This window comes from Capra hircus, chromosome 3 (assembly GCF_001704415.2).
Source record: "Capra hircus breed San Clemente chromosome 3, ASM170441v1, whole genome shotgun sequence".
Classification (NCBI taxonomy): Eukaryota; Metazoa; Chordata; class Mammalia; order Artiodactyla; family Bovidae; genus Capra; species Capra hircus.
The window spans coordinates 5,014,689-5,033,881 of NC_030810.1; the positions used below are offsets into that span (position 1 = coordinate 5,014,689).

Below are 19,193 nucleotides of genomic sequence, written 5' to 3' on the forward strand. Positions count from 1 at the left end.
CCCTCAATTTTTCCCAGCATCAGGGTCTTTTTCAATGAGTTGGCTCTTTGCATCAGGCAGTCAAAGTATTAGAGTTTCAACTTCAGCATCAGTCCTTCCAATGAATACTGAGGGTTGATTTCCTTTAGGATTGACTGGTTTTATCTCCTTGCAGTCCAAGGAACTCTCAAGAGTCTTCTCCAGCACCACAATCTGAAAGCATCAATTCTTTAGCACTCAGCCTTCTTTACAGTCCAGGTCAGCCCCGGGCTGGTGATTCCACTGGGTTAGACAGTGAGATTTGAGCTGAGAGCACTCAAGGGCACTCAGGGAACCTGCGTATGGAAGGAGTTCTCCAGGACCTAAGAGTTTAACAAGGGCCTTTCAAGCTCAAAGGAGCACTCAGTCTCAGAAGTGGACCCATTTCACAGTGGAATTATGCCGCAGCCACTTTGAGTTAACCTGGATATGCCTGGTGCTTGTTCCTGACCTGAGGTCACAATGGGGTCTGCATATACGCGACTGACCATTTTTCTAAACCATGACCCTCCGCTGGCAACCAACTTATTGCTTTTCCTCCTAAGCGGGGCTGAGACTAAATTAGACCCACGCTGTTTCCATTTATTCATCGGGCATTGTTGTCTTGCTGCACAATAGTTCAAGACCAGGAGTATTGAAAGAGAAAAACTTCCAAGGCTGGTGGTCTCAAAGGCATGCTAATCGTCTCTCTGCAAAGTTCTACCAAGCTCATCAGATGCAAGCTGCGTGATGCAAACAATTTTAGATAGCATTTATGCTCTTCTATGAGGATCTGCGTTATTAGTCTTCATCTAACCAAACTTGTACACATAACTCGATGTAAGTCGCATACAATATATCACTGAAACCCATGAATCATGGTTCTTCAGTTGCTCAGTAATGTTCGACTCTTTGCAACCCCATGGACCGCAGCACACCTGGCTTTCCTGTCCTTCATCATCTCCTGGACTTTGCTCAAACTCATGTCCATAGAGTTGGTGATGCCATCCAACCATCTCATCCTCTGTCATCCCCTTCTCCTCCCACCTTCAATCTTTCCCAGCATCAGGGTCTTTTCTTGATACTGGGAAAGATCATGAATCATGGTACCCTCTGATGATTATTTAAACCTCCAAGTGGAACAATGAAGCGACCTTTATCTGATCCAGAGAAAGCCAGGATCTCTCTACCATTGATTGCTTAAATATATTCCTTTTCTTTCAAGGACAGTTGGTGAAGGAGAAAGTCAAATACAAGATTTCCAAGAAGTTCAAGGAGAAATATTGGTACCTGGTCCCTTCCTCTTCAAATGATGGCTCGACCTGTAGGGGACTGAGGCATGGTGGGCAGTTGGGGATCCCATGAACAAATCAAAAAAAGCAAAGACAAAGAAACAGAAGTCAGAAGATTTCACAATGAAATAAAGAAATTCATGTTGCCTTAAATATAATTTGTGTTAGTTACATTTCAGTTCCTAATTTATACATAGCAGGGTTGATAAAGAATTACATTACAACAAAATTAGCCAGAATAATTAGCATAGTATATGTGCCGCTGATTAAACACCCAGCAGATAGCTTGATAATTAAGATCAGTGAGTGCCATATTTTGAGGCTTTGTCATCTTATTATCTGCCTAACAAGTGCTTCATCTTTACCTCCCTTCTGATTTGAAGTTTGATAGGAATCTCTGATAATCCTGATTTTATTTCTTTAAGTCACCTTACCCAAAATCCGATCAACTTCCTGTGATCACTACATTCCGTCTCTTTGTATTGACACAAATGAGCTGGTGTTAAGTTTCTTTGCAAATGTCAGGCATCTGATGCTACAAGGCATTTGTGTTTGGAAGTTCAGATTTAAAATCTCTTTCAAAACCCATCGTTCTTTGGTTGGAGAAAGAACCAGACTCTGCAAGTTAGTCAGATGTCTGCATACAGATTCCCAGAGTTCATTTCTCCTTTCTAGGCAGGGACCCATTGCCAGAGATTCCAGCAATGTCTCCATCAGGGTCCATCGCAGCCCCTCAAGTGGTCCTGGCTGGCTTCTCTGATGACCCTAACCCGTGATGCCACTGTTCCTCTACTCGAGGAGTCTGGGGTCGGCTGTTTTCCTTTTAACATTAGCGAGATTTTCTCATAGAAAGCCGGAGTTCAATTACCAAAGAATGGAAGGCTTAGACAGCTGACTCACATTCTTTGTCCTGTGTCTGCTGCACCTCTTTAAACCAAACCAGGACGTGTTCATGATTTTAAAGGTAGAGTGAACACACTACCTACTTCAACCAGGAATACTTTCAGCTGCAAGTCACAGAAAACACATGAAGAGTACTTAAGGAATAAAGACAAGAAGTCTGAATTGGCAGCCTGAGGCTGGGACAAAGGTTCAGAAATGTCATCAAAGAACCATCTGTCTTGCCCCCTCTTTCTGTTCCACCCACCTGAGTATGTTGAGACTTCATCTCATGTCTGTCCCCTCATGGCTACAATATGGCTGCCACAGCTCCACCCATCATATCCATGTTCAAGGAGGGAAGAAAGAGAAATGAAAGAAGTGCCAGCCACTACCTCCCCTTTCAATCAAGAAGGCAAAAAACTTCCCAGATGCACCAGAGCAGATCCTGCCCACTCTCACTGGCCACAGCTGTGTTACAAGGGAGGCTAAGAAGCCTGGTAGTTAGCAAAGGAGACTAGGGCAGATATTGCTGACTAAGATCAACATAATTCATGACCAGGGGCCAAGCACATTGTCGCAACAAAGAAGACCCAGGCTCTGCTATGTAGGAGGAAGGAGAACAAATATTGGATGGGAAGTCCAGGGCTGGCTCCCCAAATGCAGATGTAGACGTGTCAGGAAAAAGCGTCAGCATATGGAACAGAAACTGCAAAGACATGCAGAGAAGCTGAGCGGAGAAGGGTGTTTTATTCAGGTTCTCCAGAGAAACAGAATCAAGAGGGTAGGGGTGTGTGTGTGTGTATGTGTGTGTGTGTGTGTGTGTGTGTTTGTGTGTGTGTGTGCATAGTCTTAAAATAAAGATACATATGATTTATTTTTTAAGAAATCAACGCATGTAACTGTAGCAACCAGTGAGTCCAAACCCTGAAGTGTAAGTCAGCAGGCTGGAGACCCAGGAGGAGCTGCAGGTCTAGTCCAAACGCTCCCTGCTAGGAGAATGCCTTCTTGCTTGAGGAGCATCAGTCTTTATTCTTTGAAGGTCTGCAGCTGATTGGATGAAGCCCACTCAGACTATGAAGGCTCATCTGCTTTACTCAAAGTCCACCAACTTAAGCATTACTCTTATGAAAAAACTTCACAGGAACATCCAGAATATGTTTGACCAAGTATCTGGGGTAGCATGGCCCAGCCAGGTTCACACATAAAATTAACCATCGCATGGGGAGACAGTGAGAAAAGGAAGAGGTGGCAAGACTGAGACACAGTTGAAGGGGACTCTATAAAAGCCATATCAATACACACATACGTATCGGGTTGGCCAAGAATTCGTTCAGATTTTTCCGCAAAATTTTATGTGTGGGCTTCCCAGGTGGCGCAGTGGTAAAGAACCCGCCTGCCAATGCAGGAGACACAGGAGATGCGGGTTCAATCCCTGGGTCGGGAAGATCCCCTGGAGGAGGAAATGGCAACCCACTCCAGTATTCCCGCCTGGAGAGTCCCATGGACAGAGGAGCCTGGCGGGCTGCAGCCCATGGGGTCAGCACAGAGTTGGACACGACTGATCACAAGACCAATATATGTATGACTGAATCACTCTGTGCGCACCAGAATCTACCACCACATTATAAACCAACTACGCTTCAATTGTAAAGCTATGCCTAATTGTTTAAATTTTAAATATAGGAAACAAACTACGTGGGGGCAGAGAAGAAATAGCACTGAAGGGCACAAACTTACAACCTACTTATCGTAGGTCCTGGGGCTCCAGCGCACAAGAAGGTGATAATAGACAACACTGCTGTGGATGAACATCAAACTTTCTAAGAGACTCAAAAAACTGAAGTATCTATACCACAAAAAAAGAAAAAAACTTGCCATTCTGTAACATGATAGAGGTGTCAGCTAACACTATGATGACAATTGTGTCACAATATATAAATGCATCAAATCAACATGACCTGCACCTTGAACTTGCACAGTGTTATATATTTCAATTTTTAACGTATCCAAAAACCAACTTTGAAGCTAAATGGCCCAGCCTGGGCCCCTCAAATTATCAGAGCACCCAGGTGCCACTGGAGCCACTGTGCTTTGTGCCCAGGTTGATGGAGGAGATACAGGACCACTAGAGACAGGTTATGGGGGGGAAGCCCCCTGCCCCCAAGGAATGGGCAGAAACCAACATCAGTGCCTTGCATGTCCACCGGGCGTGGAACTGGATGCTTTAAGCAGAGGTTCTCATCCTTAAGAAGTACAGAGCCTGCCGCTCACACTTAGGATGCTTGTCTGTGTTCACTCACGTGCCAATCTTGTCTTTTCGGGACCGGCCAGTCCATCTCTGAATTTAGAAACCAAAGATGTCCCTGCATTCTCCTCAGTTTCAACTCAGGTCCAATTTATAGTCAACCAGACTCTCTATTTAGATGAAGTGAAGAGGTACAGTGTGGTATTAATAGAACGTTACAAAATATTCCTTTCAACAGCACAGAGATTTTCAGGCCCAATCTTGGGGAAAAGGATCTTAAACATTCAGGACAGAGTCTTACTTTGACAAAAGAACACGTTGGTCGGCAGTGCCCAGGACAGCCTGACTTTTTACAACCCTATGCTCTCTGCTTCTCCCACTCACAGACGCCTTTACTGGCCCCCTCTGTAGGATCCTAATGGAGGCCTTGGGGAGATTAAGTCCCGTCTCCGTGAGGAAGGGAGCAGGGCGGGCTGCCGGCAGGCGGCCAGTCCCCGGGGCTGTAACTGACCACGTTTCTTCTATTTATAGGCTCGCCCACAGCCCTGTCCTCACAGCTGCTGACTCTGGACTCAGCTGAGAAGAGCGATTTGGTGAACACACAGGCGAGAGCACAATGTCGGTCTCCGATCGCCTTCCCGATTACCCGGTCAACTCAGATTTCGTAAAGAAATTAAAGTCAGCCCTGGAAGGCAGGGATGAGGCGAGACTGAGGGACTTGATCTGCGCTGACGTTCAGCACGTGGACGCCGTGATAGAATTGGCTAACGACGACTGGATGAAGGACCCCTGCGCCCAGCTGCCCCCCGGGGTGCTCGCAGGTAACCGCCGCGTACCTGCTGGGTTCCCCACTGTGCACACGCGAGGGGTGGGCTTTTGAGTGTGGAGGGCAGACGGTTGAAATGGAGAATGATACATGCCCAGCTCTGCGATTATTATTTATTAGCATACGTACGTGCTGCCTATATTGTGTATACATATATGTACATAGCATATACCTGTGTTTATATATAGTATATCATATGTCATAGTATGTATACACATATTTAATACAGAGACTTCCCTGGTGGCTTAGACGGTAAAGCGTCTACCTACAATGTGGGAGACCCGGGTTCAATCCCTGGGTCAGGAAGATCTCCTGGAGAAGGAAATGGCAACCCACTCCAGTATTCTGGCCTGAAGAACGCCATGGACAGAGGAGCCTGGCTGGCTACAGTCCATGGGGTCACAAAGAGTCGGACACGACCGAGCGACCTCACTTTCACGCAGTCTTCACTACGTACATACACAGTATTCACATACGTATACTGCTGCTGCTGCTAAGTCGATTCAGTCGTGTCCGACTCTGTGTGACCCCAGAGACGGCAGCCCGCCTGGGATTCTCCAGGCAAGAACACTGGAGTGGGTTGCCATTTCCTTCTCCAAGGCATGAAAGTGAAAAGTGAAAGTGAAGTCGCTCAGTCGTGTCCGACCCTCAGCGACCCCATGGACTGCAGCCCACCAGGCTCCTCCATCCATGGGATTTTCCAGGCAAGAGTCCTGGAGTGGGTGCCACTGCCTTCTCCGGATACATATACTAGGTTGGCCAAAAAGTTCCTTCAAGTTTTTCCATAGCACCCTAGGGAATGCATAACATATGTAGATGCCATGTGTATACATACAGATAGTATGCCCATAGTATGTAGTGTATGCACACCCTAGGGAAGCGAGGTCGCTCAGTCGTGGCCGACTCTTTGCCACCCTGTGGACTGTAGCCCACCAGGCTTCTCCGACCATGGGATTCTCCAGGTAAGAGCACTGGAGTGGGTTACCATTTCCTTCTCCAGGGGATCTTCCCGACCCAGGGATCGAACCCGGGTCTCCCGCATTGGAGGCAGATGCTTTAACCTCTGAGCCACCAGGGAAGCCCATGTACACCCTAGAAGTATACATGTGTATATAATATATATATTGATATATGCTGTGCATACTTACACATGTGTGTGTTAGCCACTCAGTCGTGTCCGACTCTTTTCAGCCCCAAGGACTGTAGCCCGCCAGGCTCCTCTGTCCACGGAATTCTCTAGGTAAGAATACTGGAGGCAGTTGCCATTCCCTTCTCCAGCGGATCTTCCCAAACCAGGGTTCAGACCCGGGTCTCTCACACTGCAGACAAATTCTTAACCTCTGAGCCGCCAGGGAAGCCCTATACATGTGCACACACACCGTGTACATCTGTGTGTTACACAGGCGGTAATTAAGGCAATACCAAAAATTTTTAAGAGAAAAATTAAACTATGGCACCCGCATCCCAACACAGGGCTCCTTTCATTTCTCTGCTCTTTTTCCGAGCTAGCCTGTTTGCATGCGTAAGTTTCCTCGACTTACAGTCATGGGGGGGATACAATTTTGTGCTCTGCTCTGCTGAGTTAATATACCTAAAGTGTTTTCCATGTTGCTACCTGGTCTTCTTAATTTCAATCACCTATTGAGGTGATTAACCACGAAATACTTAAACCAAATTCCTACAAGAAGGGACTGTGCACTTACATTTTTACTACTATCAATAATGCTGTAATTAATGTCTTTATTAGCATTCATATGCTTTTTTTCTTATTCAGGGTTGTGTCCTTAGGATAAATCCTTAGGAGCAGAATTCCTGGGACAAGAATAAATTCTCCAAATTGTTCTCTGAAAGGATTTCTATTCCGTCAGTGAGTGTGTGTGTCACGTCCCACCCTGAACATTACGGGTGATTAATACTCACATTTAAATCTCCAATTTAGTCAGCGTGCCCTGGCCCTTCTCTAATGCCTGCTCACCCGCCCTCTCTTTACTGCTCAGGATCAAGTCTTATCCACAGGGTTTGGGTTTTCTTTGCAGACCTGTTCACATGTGACCTGTCTAGTCAGGTCCTTGGGCAATATCTCCTCATGTCTTCGTATCTTTTTTGACACCTTGTATGTCTCCTCCACATAACATAGATATAATTCCATTGTCACGCTTGCTGAAAATATTTTCCCTGACCTGAGATTAACTTTTAATTGCACAGGCTGCTTCCCAGCTCTTCAAATATGCCCTCCGCAAGCCTCTCTTGACTCCTAAGGGATGTGCAGGCTCCCCTCCCCACACAAGGCAAATTCTTTCCCAACATACATGTGTGAGTACACACACATGTGTACCATCACACACACATGTACCTTCACACACACACACACACAAACACGTGCTCACTCACGTAGGCAGGTCACCAAAAGGAAACACACTTGGGCCTTTGGTGCTGGCGAGTGGTGATGTAATGTGATGAAGGGCAAGATCAGAGCCTGGCATTTCTGGGCAAGACCGGAGCTTGGCACTTCCGAGGGAGTGGCTACCCCTCTGCTCCTGCCTCCCGCAACCCTCCTCACCCCTCAACCACCTCCACGTTCCCTGTGCTGCCTTTCACTGGGGGTGAAAGCAACCTGCAGAAGGCTTTAGGGAGAAACCATCTCCCGCTTCTTCTTTTCCTTGGTTTTTCTGATACCTGGGCCCCAGTCAGGGTGAGGGCCCAGCAACCGTGTGCCCAGAGAGCACCCCGCCTCTGTTCAGACCTTAGCTCTGCCTGGATGGGCCGGGTCCTCACCGAGCATGTACACGGTACAGGCATCAACCCAGGAGCCTGCACGGGGGTGCGGAGGGGACTGTGAACTCCTCCCCTGCGCCTCCCCCAGGAGTGCTGAGCTCTAGGTTCTGCACTTGCCCTTCCGAGCCAGCCTGCCCACTGCCTGCTCCTGGGGTGACTTGGTGAATCTCATCCTCCTGGCCCCAAGCTCTCTGACCCCTTATTTGGTGCAGCTAAGGCCAGGTGCTGCAAGGAGCAGAGAGGGCAGAGTATTTGCTCCAGGAACTCATCCCTCCCAGACGACCCTTGTGATCTGGCTTCAACGTTGGGCTGAAGGCTCAGATCCCGGGTGTCACCTTCCCTGCTTGCCCCTTGAGACACAGGGAGTGGGGCTTCTCCAGTGCCTCTGGAGACCCCATCGCTTCCCTGAGCCCTGCGTGCCTACAAGATGCCCTGAATCCCCGCCACCTGCTTTCTGCCGGGATTCTGGCTGGAGCGAGTACCTGCTCCTCTTTCACAAACCTATCCCAGTGGGTTAGGGCTTTGTATATTTGAAGTCCCTGAGTTAAAATATCATTTCTTATTCTTACAACAGCTCTGTGTGTGTGTGTGTGTGTGTGTGTGTGTGTGTGTGTGTTAGTTGCTCAGTTGTGTTCAACTCTTTGCGACCCCATGGACCCCACCAGGCTCCTCTGTCCATAGAATTCCCCAGGCAAGAACACTGCAGTGGGTAGCCATTCCCTTCTCCAGGGGATCTTCCCAACCCAGGGATCGAACCCAGGTCTCCTACCTTACAGGCAGATTCTTTTTGCCGCCTGCGTTACCAGGGAAGCCCAACAGCAACCTTGGTTTGTTCTTTATTCACTTTTTGCTGGGGTGCGCTGGGTCTTCACTGCTGACCGCTGGGTGTCTCCCGTTTCAGCGCACAGGCTTCTCACCGCGGTGGCGCCTGTGGTTGTGGAGGGCGGGCTCTCGGGAGTTGCTCTAGGGCGGCTCTGGAGCCACGGGCTTCTTTGCCCCTTGGCCTCCCGTCATTCCCTTGGAATCTCCCCTGACCAGGGATCGAACCTGTGTCCCCTGTACTGGTAGGCAGATTTGTAACCACTAGACCACCAGGGAAGTCCAGTCTGTTCTTTTGATTCATTTATTAAATAGCATAACTGTTTTCACAACAGGACACACGGTCAGTGCTACATGTTAATATCAATTACAGGTAACATCGGACTATTTTAAATAGCTAAACCTCTCAGTATTAATAACATGTTTTTATTAATCCAAGATAAAAATCCAGCCTCTCCAACAAAAAGTGAAATATCGTTTATTTTCACATTGCTGACTTCCTGCGCGATCTTTATTGTCCCCACCTTTTTACTGCACACTTGAAACCAATGAAATCTGTGTGAAGGGGGCCTGTTCCGTCCCACGATGAACCTTTAGGTTCTAAATCACATCCGTATATACTTCTCCCTGCCCAACGGCGCAATTCAAAAGGGCAGGGACAGGTCAGCACTGCTGACAAGCTGTCAGGACCTGGGCTTGCTCCAGGTTGTTTTCCTTTCAGGATGCTGGTAACTAAATGATTAAGCGCGTGGCCTTAGGGCACATCCTGTTACCAGTGGTTTTATTGCAGGGGGGGCAGTGAACCTGGGCTTGAACCTGGGGTGGAGAGGCACAAGGCGGCTGCCGCTCCAGCTAACGTGTGAGAGCGGGATTTGAAGGAAGCGTGACAGGTCAGGAAACAAGATCTAGTTAGGAGGTGATGGAAGGAGGGTGCCCAGGGAAGAGATGGCAGGGTCTAAATCCAGACAGCGGGCTAGATGAGTGAGAGACGGAGGTAAGTGACAACGCTGAGAAACACTGGGAAGGGCTTCGGGGAGAGGAGAGGACAGGGACACCAAGCCAGACAGAAATCAGAGGGATCTGGGACTGTGACGAGGTCTGAGCTTTTGCTGTGAGCCCAGGAGAATGAGGGGAGACTAGAAACAAGAATAACTCACAGGATGGGCCCCCAGGAGTGCAGAGCCCAGCCGGTGTCATCAGAGGTAGCCTGTCAGGCTCCTCAAGGAGCCCTGGAGTGAAACGCTCCAGTGGGAAACTTGGGTTCAGCCACCAATGAGCTGTGTGGCCTCAGAGAAGTCACGTTCCCTCTCTGACTCAGTGCCTTTACTTGTAACTAGTGCGTGAGGTTTGATTAGCGCTTCCCAAGCAGAGGACCCTGAGCAAAACTCCATGGAGGAGCGCACCTGGGATGCAGTCCCTGGAGACCCACGCTGTCAGCGGATGCTAGGGGGCAGGGTAAAGGCTTGCGTGGTTTCACCACCAGCAGGGGGGTGGGGTGGGAGTCGGCAGGTTTGAGGGAGGGGTTGGAGGTTTGCGGAAGTATGGCTTGGGTCACTGTTGAGGCCCCGTCCCGCTCCATGCTTCTCTCAAGTCATGATCCCCAAATCTCACTGTCTCAGTCTAAAATGGAATGAGGCTGCCTTTTTCCAGAGTGTGGGAGTAAGCGGACTCTTTCCCGGGGGAGGGGTAATGGTGAGTCCTCGGGCAACACACCCCAGAGGAACAAGAGCCGTCTGCATTCAGACCTACACGTGGGGGCTTTAGAATGTGTGGTGAGTGGTCGGAACTTGGGGCGACACCTTGAAATACCTCGCACATTGGAAATGGATACAGGAAAGAATTTCAGTTCTCCCAAGGAGGAAGGTGAAGATGAAGGGATGATGTGCGAGAAGACGGGCAGGGACCCAGCAAGGGGCGGGCTCTGAAGACATCCCCAGACCAAGAGACACAGGGCCGAAGATCAGGCTGAACGGCATTTCAGGGAAAGCAGAGGCTCTATCGTCCATCCCAAGGACAGCCCTGGCTGAAAGAACTCCGAGTACTGTTTACAGGACAATAATTTGCAGCAGTAAGATAAGTAGCCGTTCTTTCTGCTTGTCAACATAAATATCCAGGGACCATGTTTTGCTCAGTGAGATCCCCATGCTCATGTGTGAGCTTATTACTCTTGCAAAATAGAGCAGAAAAAAATAATTATTATTTATTTCTGCAGATCCGTGTCAGCATCTCAGTAAAAGCATAGGGAAAAGAGGAACCAGCCGGGAAAATGGCGGGAATGACGTGTTCTGGAGAACCCTTCAGGTGTACATGGGGCCCCTTACAGGGGGCAGAGGGCAAAGGAACTTCAAAATTCAGCCTCGGCAGATAACAGGGCCAAGTGCCGAACGTACCTGCCCTGCCTGGCCATGGAGCAGAATCGGGGTCCTCAGTCAGGTTTTCCCTTAAAGATGCAACCCACCTGTGCCCTTGGGAAGCCGCCTGCTGTCCTGCAAAGATGTACCTGGGATGCCCCGTAGGGTGCTGGGAAGTGCATGGAGGTCTCTAGCGGGCATTCAACCCCAGTCAGACCCAGACTGGCCCCCTGTGAGGAACCAAGGAGGCTGTTCTGGAGCTGGGCAGTGTGTGTGTGTGTGTGTGTGTGAGAGAGAGAGAGAGAGATGAGGGGAACAAGCCTGAGCTCCAGTTCATCCACAGTCTGCTCCCTCATCTTTCCCACCTACCCCCTCTCAACAAAAACCTCCCCACCAGGACAAAACCTAGGCTCACTTAGATCACCCCTTCTTCTAGATCCCTTAGAAGGCCACTTCCCCAGAAAGCCCACCCTGCTCACCCAACACACAGACCCTCCTCCTCCCAGCACAAGAGTGCAAAGCCCTCAGTCTCCATCCGTTACTGAAACACAAAACCTTGCTGAGCTAATCTTTATACCCACTGAATGTTTCATTCTCAAATATGACCTCCTTGAGATCAAGACCTTTGCCCGGTATCCAGAGGCTGGCAGAAGTCCTTAGCCCTGTGTGTGCTCAGTGATTCAGTTGTGTCCAACTCTTTGAGACCCCACGGACTGTAGCCTGCCAGGCTCCTCTGTCCATGGGATTCTCCAGGCAAGAATACTGGAGTGGGTTACCATTTCCTTCTCCAGGGTATCTTCCTGATCCAGGGATCGAACTTGCGTCTCCTGCAACTTCTGCATTGGCAGGCAGATTCTTTATCACTGAGCTATCTGGGAAACCTGTGAAAGTGAAAATGAAATTGTTCAGTCATGTCTGACTCTTTGCGACCCCATGGACTGTAGCCCACCGGGCTCCTCCGTCCATGGGATTCTTCAGGCAAGAATACTGGAGTGGGTTGCCATTTCCTTCTCCAGGGGATCTTCCTGACACAGGGATTGAACCCAGGTCTCCCACGTTGCAGGCAGACACTTTAACCTCTGAGCCGCCAGGGAGACCTATAGAAAGGCTCAAACTCTGGTGGCCTGCCTGCATGGGCAGGCCAAACTCCTTAGCTAACATCTACCCAGGTGGACACAGTCTGCGTTTCCACAGACACGATCGGAGTGAGTCTTTCAGCAAATAAATATTTGATTCTACTTTCTGCTAAAGCCAAGTCTGTGCTGTTCAGTATTAGCAATAATGGAATTATTCGACCTCACCTCTTTGCAACACCTATCAGCTCAGTGACTTGAGAGAACACAGCAAAGGAGAAAGGATGGCGGGGGAGGGGTGGAGAGACCCTGCTTGCCCCCCAGATGCATCAACTGTACAATTTGGTAACTGGCGTAATCAAACTACTTAAGAAACAACTGATTACTAATTGCTATTATTAAGGATGTCAGCATTTCATGATTTTGCTGCTGATATATTATATACAAGTCAAGATGCTACTTGAATTCTTGATTGAAATAGAAAAACTAGAGGCATTATGTTGTGTTTGGGGTAATGGTATTTAAGCATCTGGAGGCAAGTTAAAGAAATACTAATTGGGTTTTTATTAAGAGAGCTCATGCCGCCGCACATATAGGTGCAGAATGCGTGCGGGTGAACGTGGGATGGACAAGGGCCCAGTGGAGTCTGCTGTGGAATCTGACTGTTCCTTCAGTCAGCGCGATGTGTAGCGTGCATTGCGGTCAGGGCTACACCCACCTCCTTCTGCATGGAGGGGAAGGTCCCCCACGGAAAGCTCAACAGTTGAATGTAAGTTAAATAAGCACACCTCCCACCTTGGAGGACTCACATTTGGACGAATGACAAGTGCTTGTGCCTCGACGGTGTAATGGCCACAAGAGTCTAGCAGCGACGAGACCTGGGTTCAAGCCTGGCTCTCCCGCTATCTGTGTGGTCCTTAACCTGGATGGGCTGTTCTTCCATCTGAATCTAATTTCCTCATTTAAAACTATCGGACTGTTGGGAATTCCCATGCAGTCCAGTGGTTAGGACTCAGCGCTTTCACGGCTGAGGCCCAGGATTCAATTTCTGGTCAAGGAATTAACCCCGCAAACCACACAGTACAGCCAAAAAGAAAAAGAAAAAAATAATGGGATTAGTGGGGTCATCTCTCCAGGGTGCTTCCAAATGGGACGAACTGGAGCTCTAAGACCAACATGTGGTGCTTTGGGAGATGGACAAAAACCCTGTTGCCTTCATGGGGTGTGTAGAATGGGCTCCAGTTTCACAGGAACCATTGGCTCCAGGTCAGATGGATAGGGAAGGTGTCTCCTGGTGGGAGGTGGATTTATCAGCTTGACTCACCAAAGAGCAGCAGCCTTGCCCAGAGACAGCCTTGTTCCAACAATTAGGACAAAAAGTCTGCAGACCAGAGCCTGTCCGTGCTATAACGAGCCCCAAGTGGAGACAATGAGGGAGGAATTGAGTGCAGTGAGGATTCTAGTTGGTCTGTGTTTCCCAAGGACTGCTGTCTTTCCCACTTTCCCAGCAGAGGAAAATGAGGCTCAGAGAGGTTGAGTTTCACATCTCAGGTCCCACAGCTGCAGGAGGGGGAAACCCAGAGCTCTTCCCGCTACCCCGTCATGCCTATAATTGTCCTATGGCTGCATTTACAGACCAGACACCAGGGTTCTCGTGTGTTCCCTTACTGGGCAACAGTCAGTTAGGAGCAGCACACAAGCCAGGTATGTTCCCTGACTTACAGTCGAGGGCTCTTGACACAGACCCACCCCAAGACATGTAGCTGGAAGATCCGTGGAAAACATCCCCATGGAGGCTGTGACAGCTCTGAGAATTTACATCACACGCGAGCGTGCAGACACGACATCAAGAGCATGGAGTCCATCACTTCAAATAATTCAGAGTATTAAGAAACACTTTTCAAATAGTATTAAGAAATACTCTACAAATAATAAGAGTATTAAGAAAAAAAACCCTGGGTGAATGAGAGAGGTGTCTCGGCTGCAGAATAAAGACACAAATGGGCAGCAGGAGGTCAGTGATGGCGGCGAAGAATGGGGAGACATGGGCTCTGCTGTCTTGGCTGCAGCCCTGATCAGAGCGTGTGGGGGCAGGGAGACCCTGCTCGAAGCAAAATGAAATTAAACCTTTCTAAGTACTTATAAATCAGCACCTAATGACACTATCCCACCACCAGCCGGAGCATTGCTCTTATTACTTTGATTCACAAGCCAGGAAAAGATCCGGAATTATGCACAAATTATTGTCCCATCTTCTTAATTAACACTGATTGCAAAATTCTTGCTAAAGTCCTTGCTAACAGACTCAATTATGCGCTGCCTGAATTGATTCACCCAGATCAAGTGGAATTTATTAGAAATACACTTTCCTACAATAACATCAGATTATCTTTGAATATAGTTAAATTATTTAGGAATAAAATAGTTCCAGCAGCAGCCCTTGCTTTAGCTTCAGAAAAATATCTCCCACCACCTAGAATGAAGATATTCCTTTGCTTTCCACCAGACACACACCCTAAGCTCTTTTTTTTCCTAGAAGCAGGTTGAATCGCTGTGATGAGATGAGATGTATGCCTTCGAGCTAATGGTCCAGCTTCAAAGCATATGGGCAGGAAGAAAAATCCTGCAGGGTCACGTCTCAGCTTCCCCCAGTATGAACCTTCACTGCCTGTGGAACTCGGTGAAATTGCAATTAGACTAAATCAGGATATTTTCAGAATCAAAATTGAGAAACAGGCTAATAAAGACATAATGTATGCTGATGACACACTTCTATTAGCATCATTCCCCAGCACACTGGAGGGTTCGAAAGAACAAAAAGAAAGGAAGATAAGAGGGAGGTGCTTTTCTGCCTTTCCAGGAGGGCAGTGATTCCTGCGTTGGTACACCCTGTTCAGGATAAATATTCCAAAGAAACCAACTGGAAATAGCAAATGCATTACCTATAGCCTGGTACCAAGTACTAAGCCCAGCAGCTGGGCATTGTACAGAGTACAATAAATATTAATAGACAAAACAACATATGGAAGACAGCAAAAATCTGCTGGACTGTCCCTTGAAAGAAGCATGTGTATCTGATGGGCTGTGATGGAAAGGAAGGGACCGAGACAGAGGGAGCGGAGTGAGCAGACGTGGAGCGCACAGCCCACCTCACGCAGAGAAGTGGGGCCTGGCTGGAAACAAGGAGTCAGAGGGGAAGGTTGACTATCCGGGCGAGTAAGTTGGGATTATATTGTGCGAGGCCACAAATTCTAGACATAGGCGTTTACATGTATTCGGCAAGCATGAGGAGCCGTTCAGCAATGGGATGAGATCATCTAATCTGAAAAAGTGAACTCTTGCATAGGCAGGAAGGATAGAGGTGGAGAAACTGGTGCCCTGAGAGCAGCTGCAGATGCCCACTTCCCTCCTCCTTTACCAACAGAGTCCCTGTGGCGACACAAGGGGCCCAGCTGGAGAAGGACAACACCTCTCCTCCCTTGAAGCCAGGGGGCCTCATTCTCATCAATAAAGGGCCAAGCAGAAGACCGAAGATGACAGAAGACAGAGTCAGCGAGTCTGAAACAGATTAAAAGAAAGTATCCAGTCTGAAGATCAGAAAGGAAAACGATTGAAAATAAAATGAACAGGGGCTGTGGGGAAAACACAGACCTGACATGTTCGAGCAGAATCCAAGACAGAGACGAGAAAGAGAATGGGGCAGAAAAAGGATTTAAAGAAACAATTGCCAAACATCTCCCAAGTTGGATGAAAGATATAGATTTACAGATTCAAGAAGGTTAGCAAGGGCTTCCCTGGCGGCTCAGTGGTAAAGACCCCTGCCTGCGAATGCAAGAGACGCCAGCTCCAGCTCTGACCCGGGAAGATCCCACACACTGCGGAGCAACTAACTCCACGCGCCACAGCTATTGAGCCTGTGCTTAGAGCCAGCGAACCGCAACCACTGGGCCCACGTGTTGTAGCTACTGAAGCCCTCGTGTGCTAGAGCCTGTGCTCCACGACAAGAGGAGCCGCCGCAGTGAGAAGCCCTCAGCTCAGCTCAGCTCAGTCGCTCAGCCGTGTCCGACTCGTGTGACCCCGTGGACTGCAGCACGCCAGGCCCCCCTGTCCATCACCACCTCCTGGAGTTTACTCAAACTCATGTCCATTGAGTCGGTGATGCCATCCAACCATCTCATCCTCTGTCATCCCCTTCTCCTCCTGCCCTCAACCTTTCCCAGCATCAGGGTCTTTTCAAATGAGTCAGCTCTCCGCATCAGGTGGCCAAAGTATTAAGAGTTTCAGCTTCAGCATCAGTCCTTCCAATGAACACCCAGGACTGATCTCCTTTAGAATGGACTGGTTGGATCTCCTTGTAGTCCCAGGGACTCTCAAGAGTCTTCTCCAGCACCACAGTTCAAAAGCATCCATTCTTTGGCACTCAGCTTTCTTTATAGTCCAACTCTCATATCCATACATGACTACTGAAAAAACCATAGCCTTGACTAGACAGAACTTTGTTGACAAAGTAATGTGTCTGCTTTTTAATATGCTGTCTAGGTTGGTCATAACTTTTCTTCCAAGGAGCGAGCGTCTTTGAATTTCATGGCTGAAGTCACCATGTGCAGTGAGTTAGGAGAAGCCCTCACAAAGCAACAAAGAGTAGCCTCCAGTCACCACAACTAGAGAGGAGCCCATAGAGCAGTGAAGACCCAGCACAGCCAAAAATAAATAAATAAGTGATTTTTTTAAATAAAGAAGTTTAGCAAACCCAAAGCAGGATAGACATAAAAGAAAGAGACAGGTATGTGCCTGGTCCCCAGATGCTCTGCTGACTGTTGTTGAGTCAAATTTGCCATTAGAATTAAGAGCACATTTCACTGAGGTGAAGACTAGAAAAGGTATGCAGAGAAAAAGATGCAATAACTTTCCTATTTGAGGTGCATGTGGCTCTCCTGCCTGTAAGCCCACAATCGTTCCTTACTGCATACAACAAAGGCTTGCAAACTGCTCCCTGTTTTTATAAATCAAGTTTTATTAGAACATGGCCCTGCCCGTTAATTTACATATTGTTCGTGGTGGCTCTCATGCCACAATGGCAGAGCTGAGTAGTTGCCACAGAGACCATAAGATGCACAAAACCTAAAATATTTATTATCTGACGCTTTACAAAAAAGGCCCAGCAACCCCTGTCCAACAATGAACAGTCCCAATTTTATAGCCTGTGTCCGAGGGCTTAAAATATGCGCTGTGAACTAACCCACCCCACCATCTCTCCCAGCATCTCTTCACCCACCCTGTACTCCAGTGACTGGTCAATAAAGGTGCTACTCACAGCCCACTGAGGGTAGAGGGTGCTCCATAAAGGGTTCGCTGTGAAAATTGTCAGTAAACATTTAGAAACGTCAACAGCCACTTGACAATTAACATAACACCCACATGTGTGATTACTGGACTTGGAATTCTGCCTTTTCTCCATTTTGGGGTTTTCTTTTCCTAATTAATTTTAATTGTATTCTGAAAAAGCATCACTCTATGACAAATTGGGACCAAAAAAACCATCCTTGGACTTCCCTGGTGGTCCAGTGGTTAAAATTCCGAGCTCCCAATGTCCAGGGTGGGAGTTTGAGCATCTCTGGTCAGGGAAGATCCTGTATGCCACATGGCCAAAAAATTTAAAAATAATAAAATAAATTTGTACATCCCTAGTCCCTCAGCTGAGGTGGTTGAGAAATTCTGGTCTGCACCAGCCTCAGTGACATCCCCCCAACCCCACTCACCCCTCCTGGCCTTGGGACAGGCCGTCTCTGCTCCCCCGTCTTCATCTGCTCTGATGACACACCCACCCGTCCTTCCAGGTGGCCCAGGTTCACAGTCAGTTTCTGTGGCCTTGCAGGGTGTTTGCTGGGCATCCACAGCTGTGAGGGGAGGGGAGAGGGCAGGGTGGGCAGAGGGGAGGTTGGCCTGCGACCCAGGACCCCCCATATATTGGCCAGACGCCAGGGGAGCGCTAGAGGTGACCCATGTCGTGGTTTCCCCACATGAAGTCCCCATGGCAGCACTTGTCTCCCAGTTCCCTCGGTCTCTAGATCTGCCCCACTGGGGGCTGTCCCTTCTGGAAGGAGGTGGCTCTCTCCCCAGAAGGAGCTCACAGCGGGGCAACAAGTCCTGCCAAACAGCAGCATCCGGGCAGCACACCTCTGTGTCCACCAAGGTCTAAGCCCTCGACTCTGATCCCGACCTGCTGCCAGTGGCTCGCTTTCTCCCAGGTCTCCTCTCTGCCTGCCTGGTCCCCTAAGCGCCCACCCTCCAGACTGTACCCTGGGCCCCACCAACACAGCGTTGAGGCTGAGGATGCTTGCCTCTTGTTCAGCCCAGGACCAGGTCTCCCAGCACAGGCCAAGAGAGGGAAACAGACACCCTCGGGGATCATGAGCCATCTTTTCCTTCAATTCCCTCTGTGCTTTGCTCAGATGCCACCTTCAGAATAAGCCTGTCCCACCCCTGCTTTTTGTCATTCTCATAACTTCCCTGATCATTCTCGTCTTCACACCTGGACTCCTATCCATCAGTGATCTCATTCCACTTGCCAACTAACGGCTGTCTAGTCTTTCTCTCTCTTGCTAAGTGTTCAGTTCAGTTCAGTCTCTCAGTCATGTCCGACTCTTTGCAACCCCATGAATCGCAGCACACCAGGCCTCCCTGTCCATCACCAACTCCCGAAGTTCACTCAAACCCATGTCCATCGAGTCCGTGATGCCATCCAGCCATCTCATCCTCTGTCATCCTCTTTTCCTCCTGCCCCAATCCCTTCCAGCATCAGAGTCTTTTCCAATGAGTCAACTCTTCGCATGAGGTGGCCAAAGTACTGGAGTTTCAGCTTTAGCATCATTCCTTCCAAAGAAATCCCAGGGTTGATCTTCTTTAGGATGTACTGGTTGTATCTCCTTGCAG

General features: G+C 48.7%; 1 protein-coding gene across 2 annotated transcripts in view; it reads left to right on the forward strand.

Annotated features, from left to right (window-relative positions):
• ASB18 (ankyrin repeat and SOCS box containing 18) overlaps positions 4,988-19,193 on the forward strand; it is a 76,657-nt gene continuing 62,451 nt past the window's right edge. For both annotated transcript variants that reach the window (XM_018040801.1, XM_018040795.1), the window contains exon 1: positions 4,988-5,237. In XM_018040801.1, the coding sequence (XP_017896290.1) occupies positions 5,033-5,237 (205 nt within the window). In that variant the 5' untranslated portion in view covers positions 4,988-5,032. The remainder of the gene's footprint in view (positions 5,238-19,193) is intronic.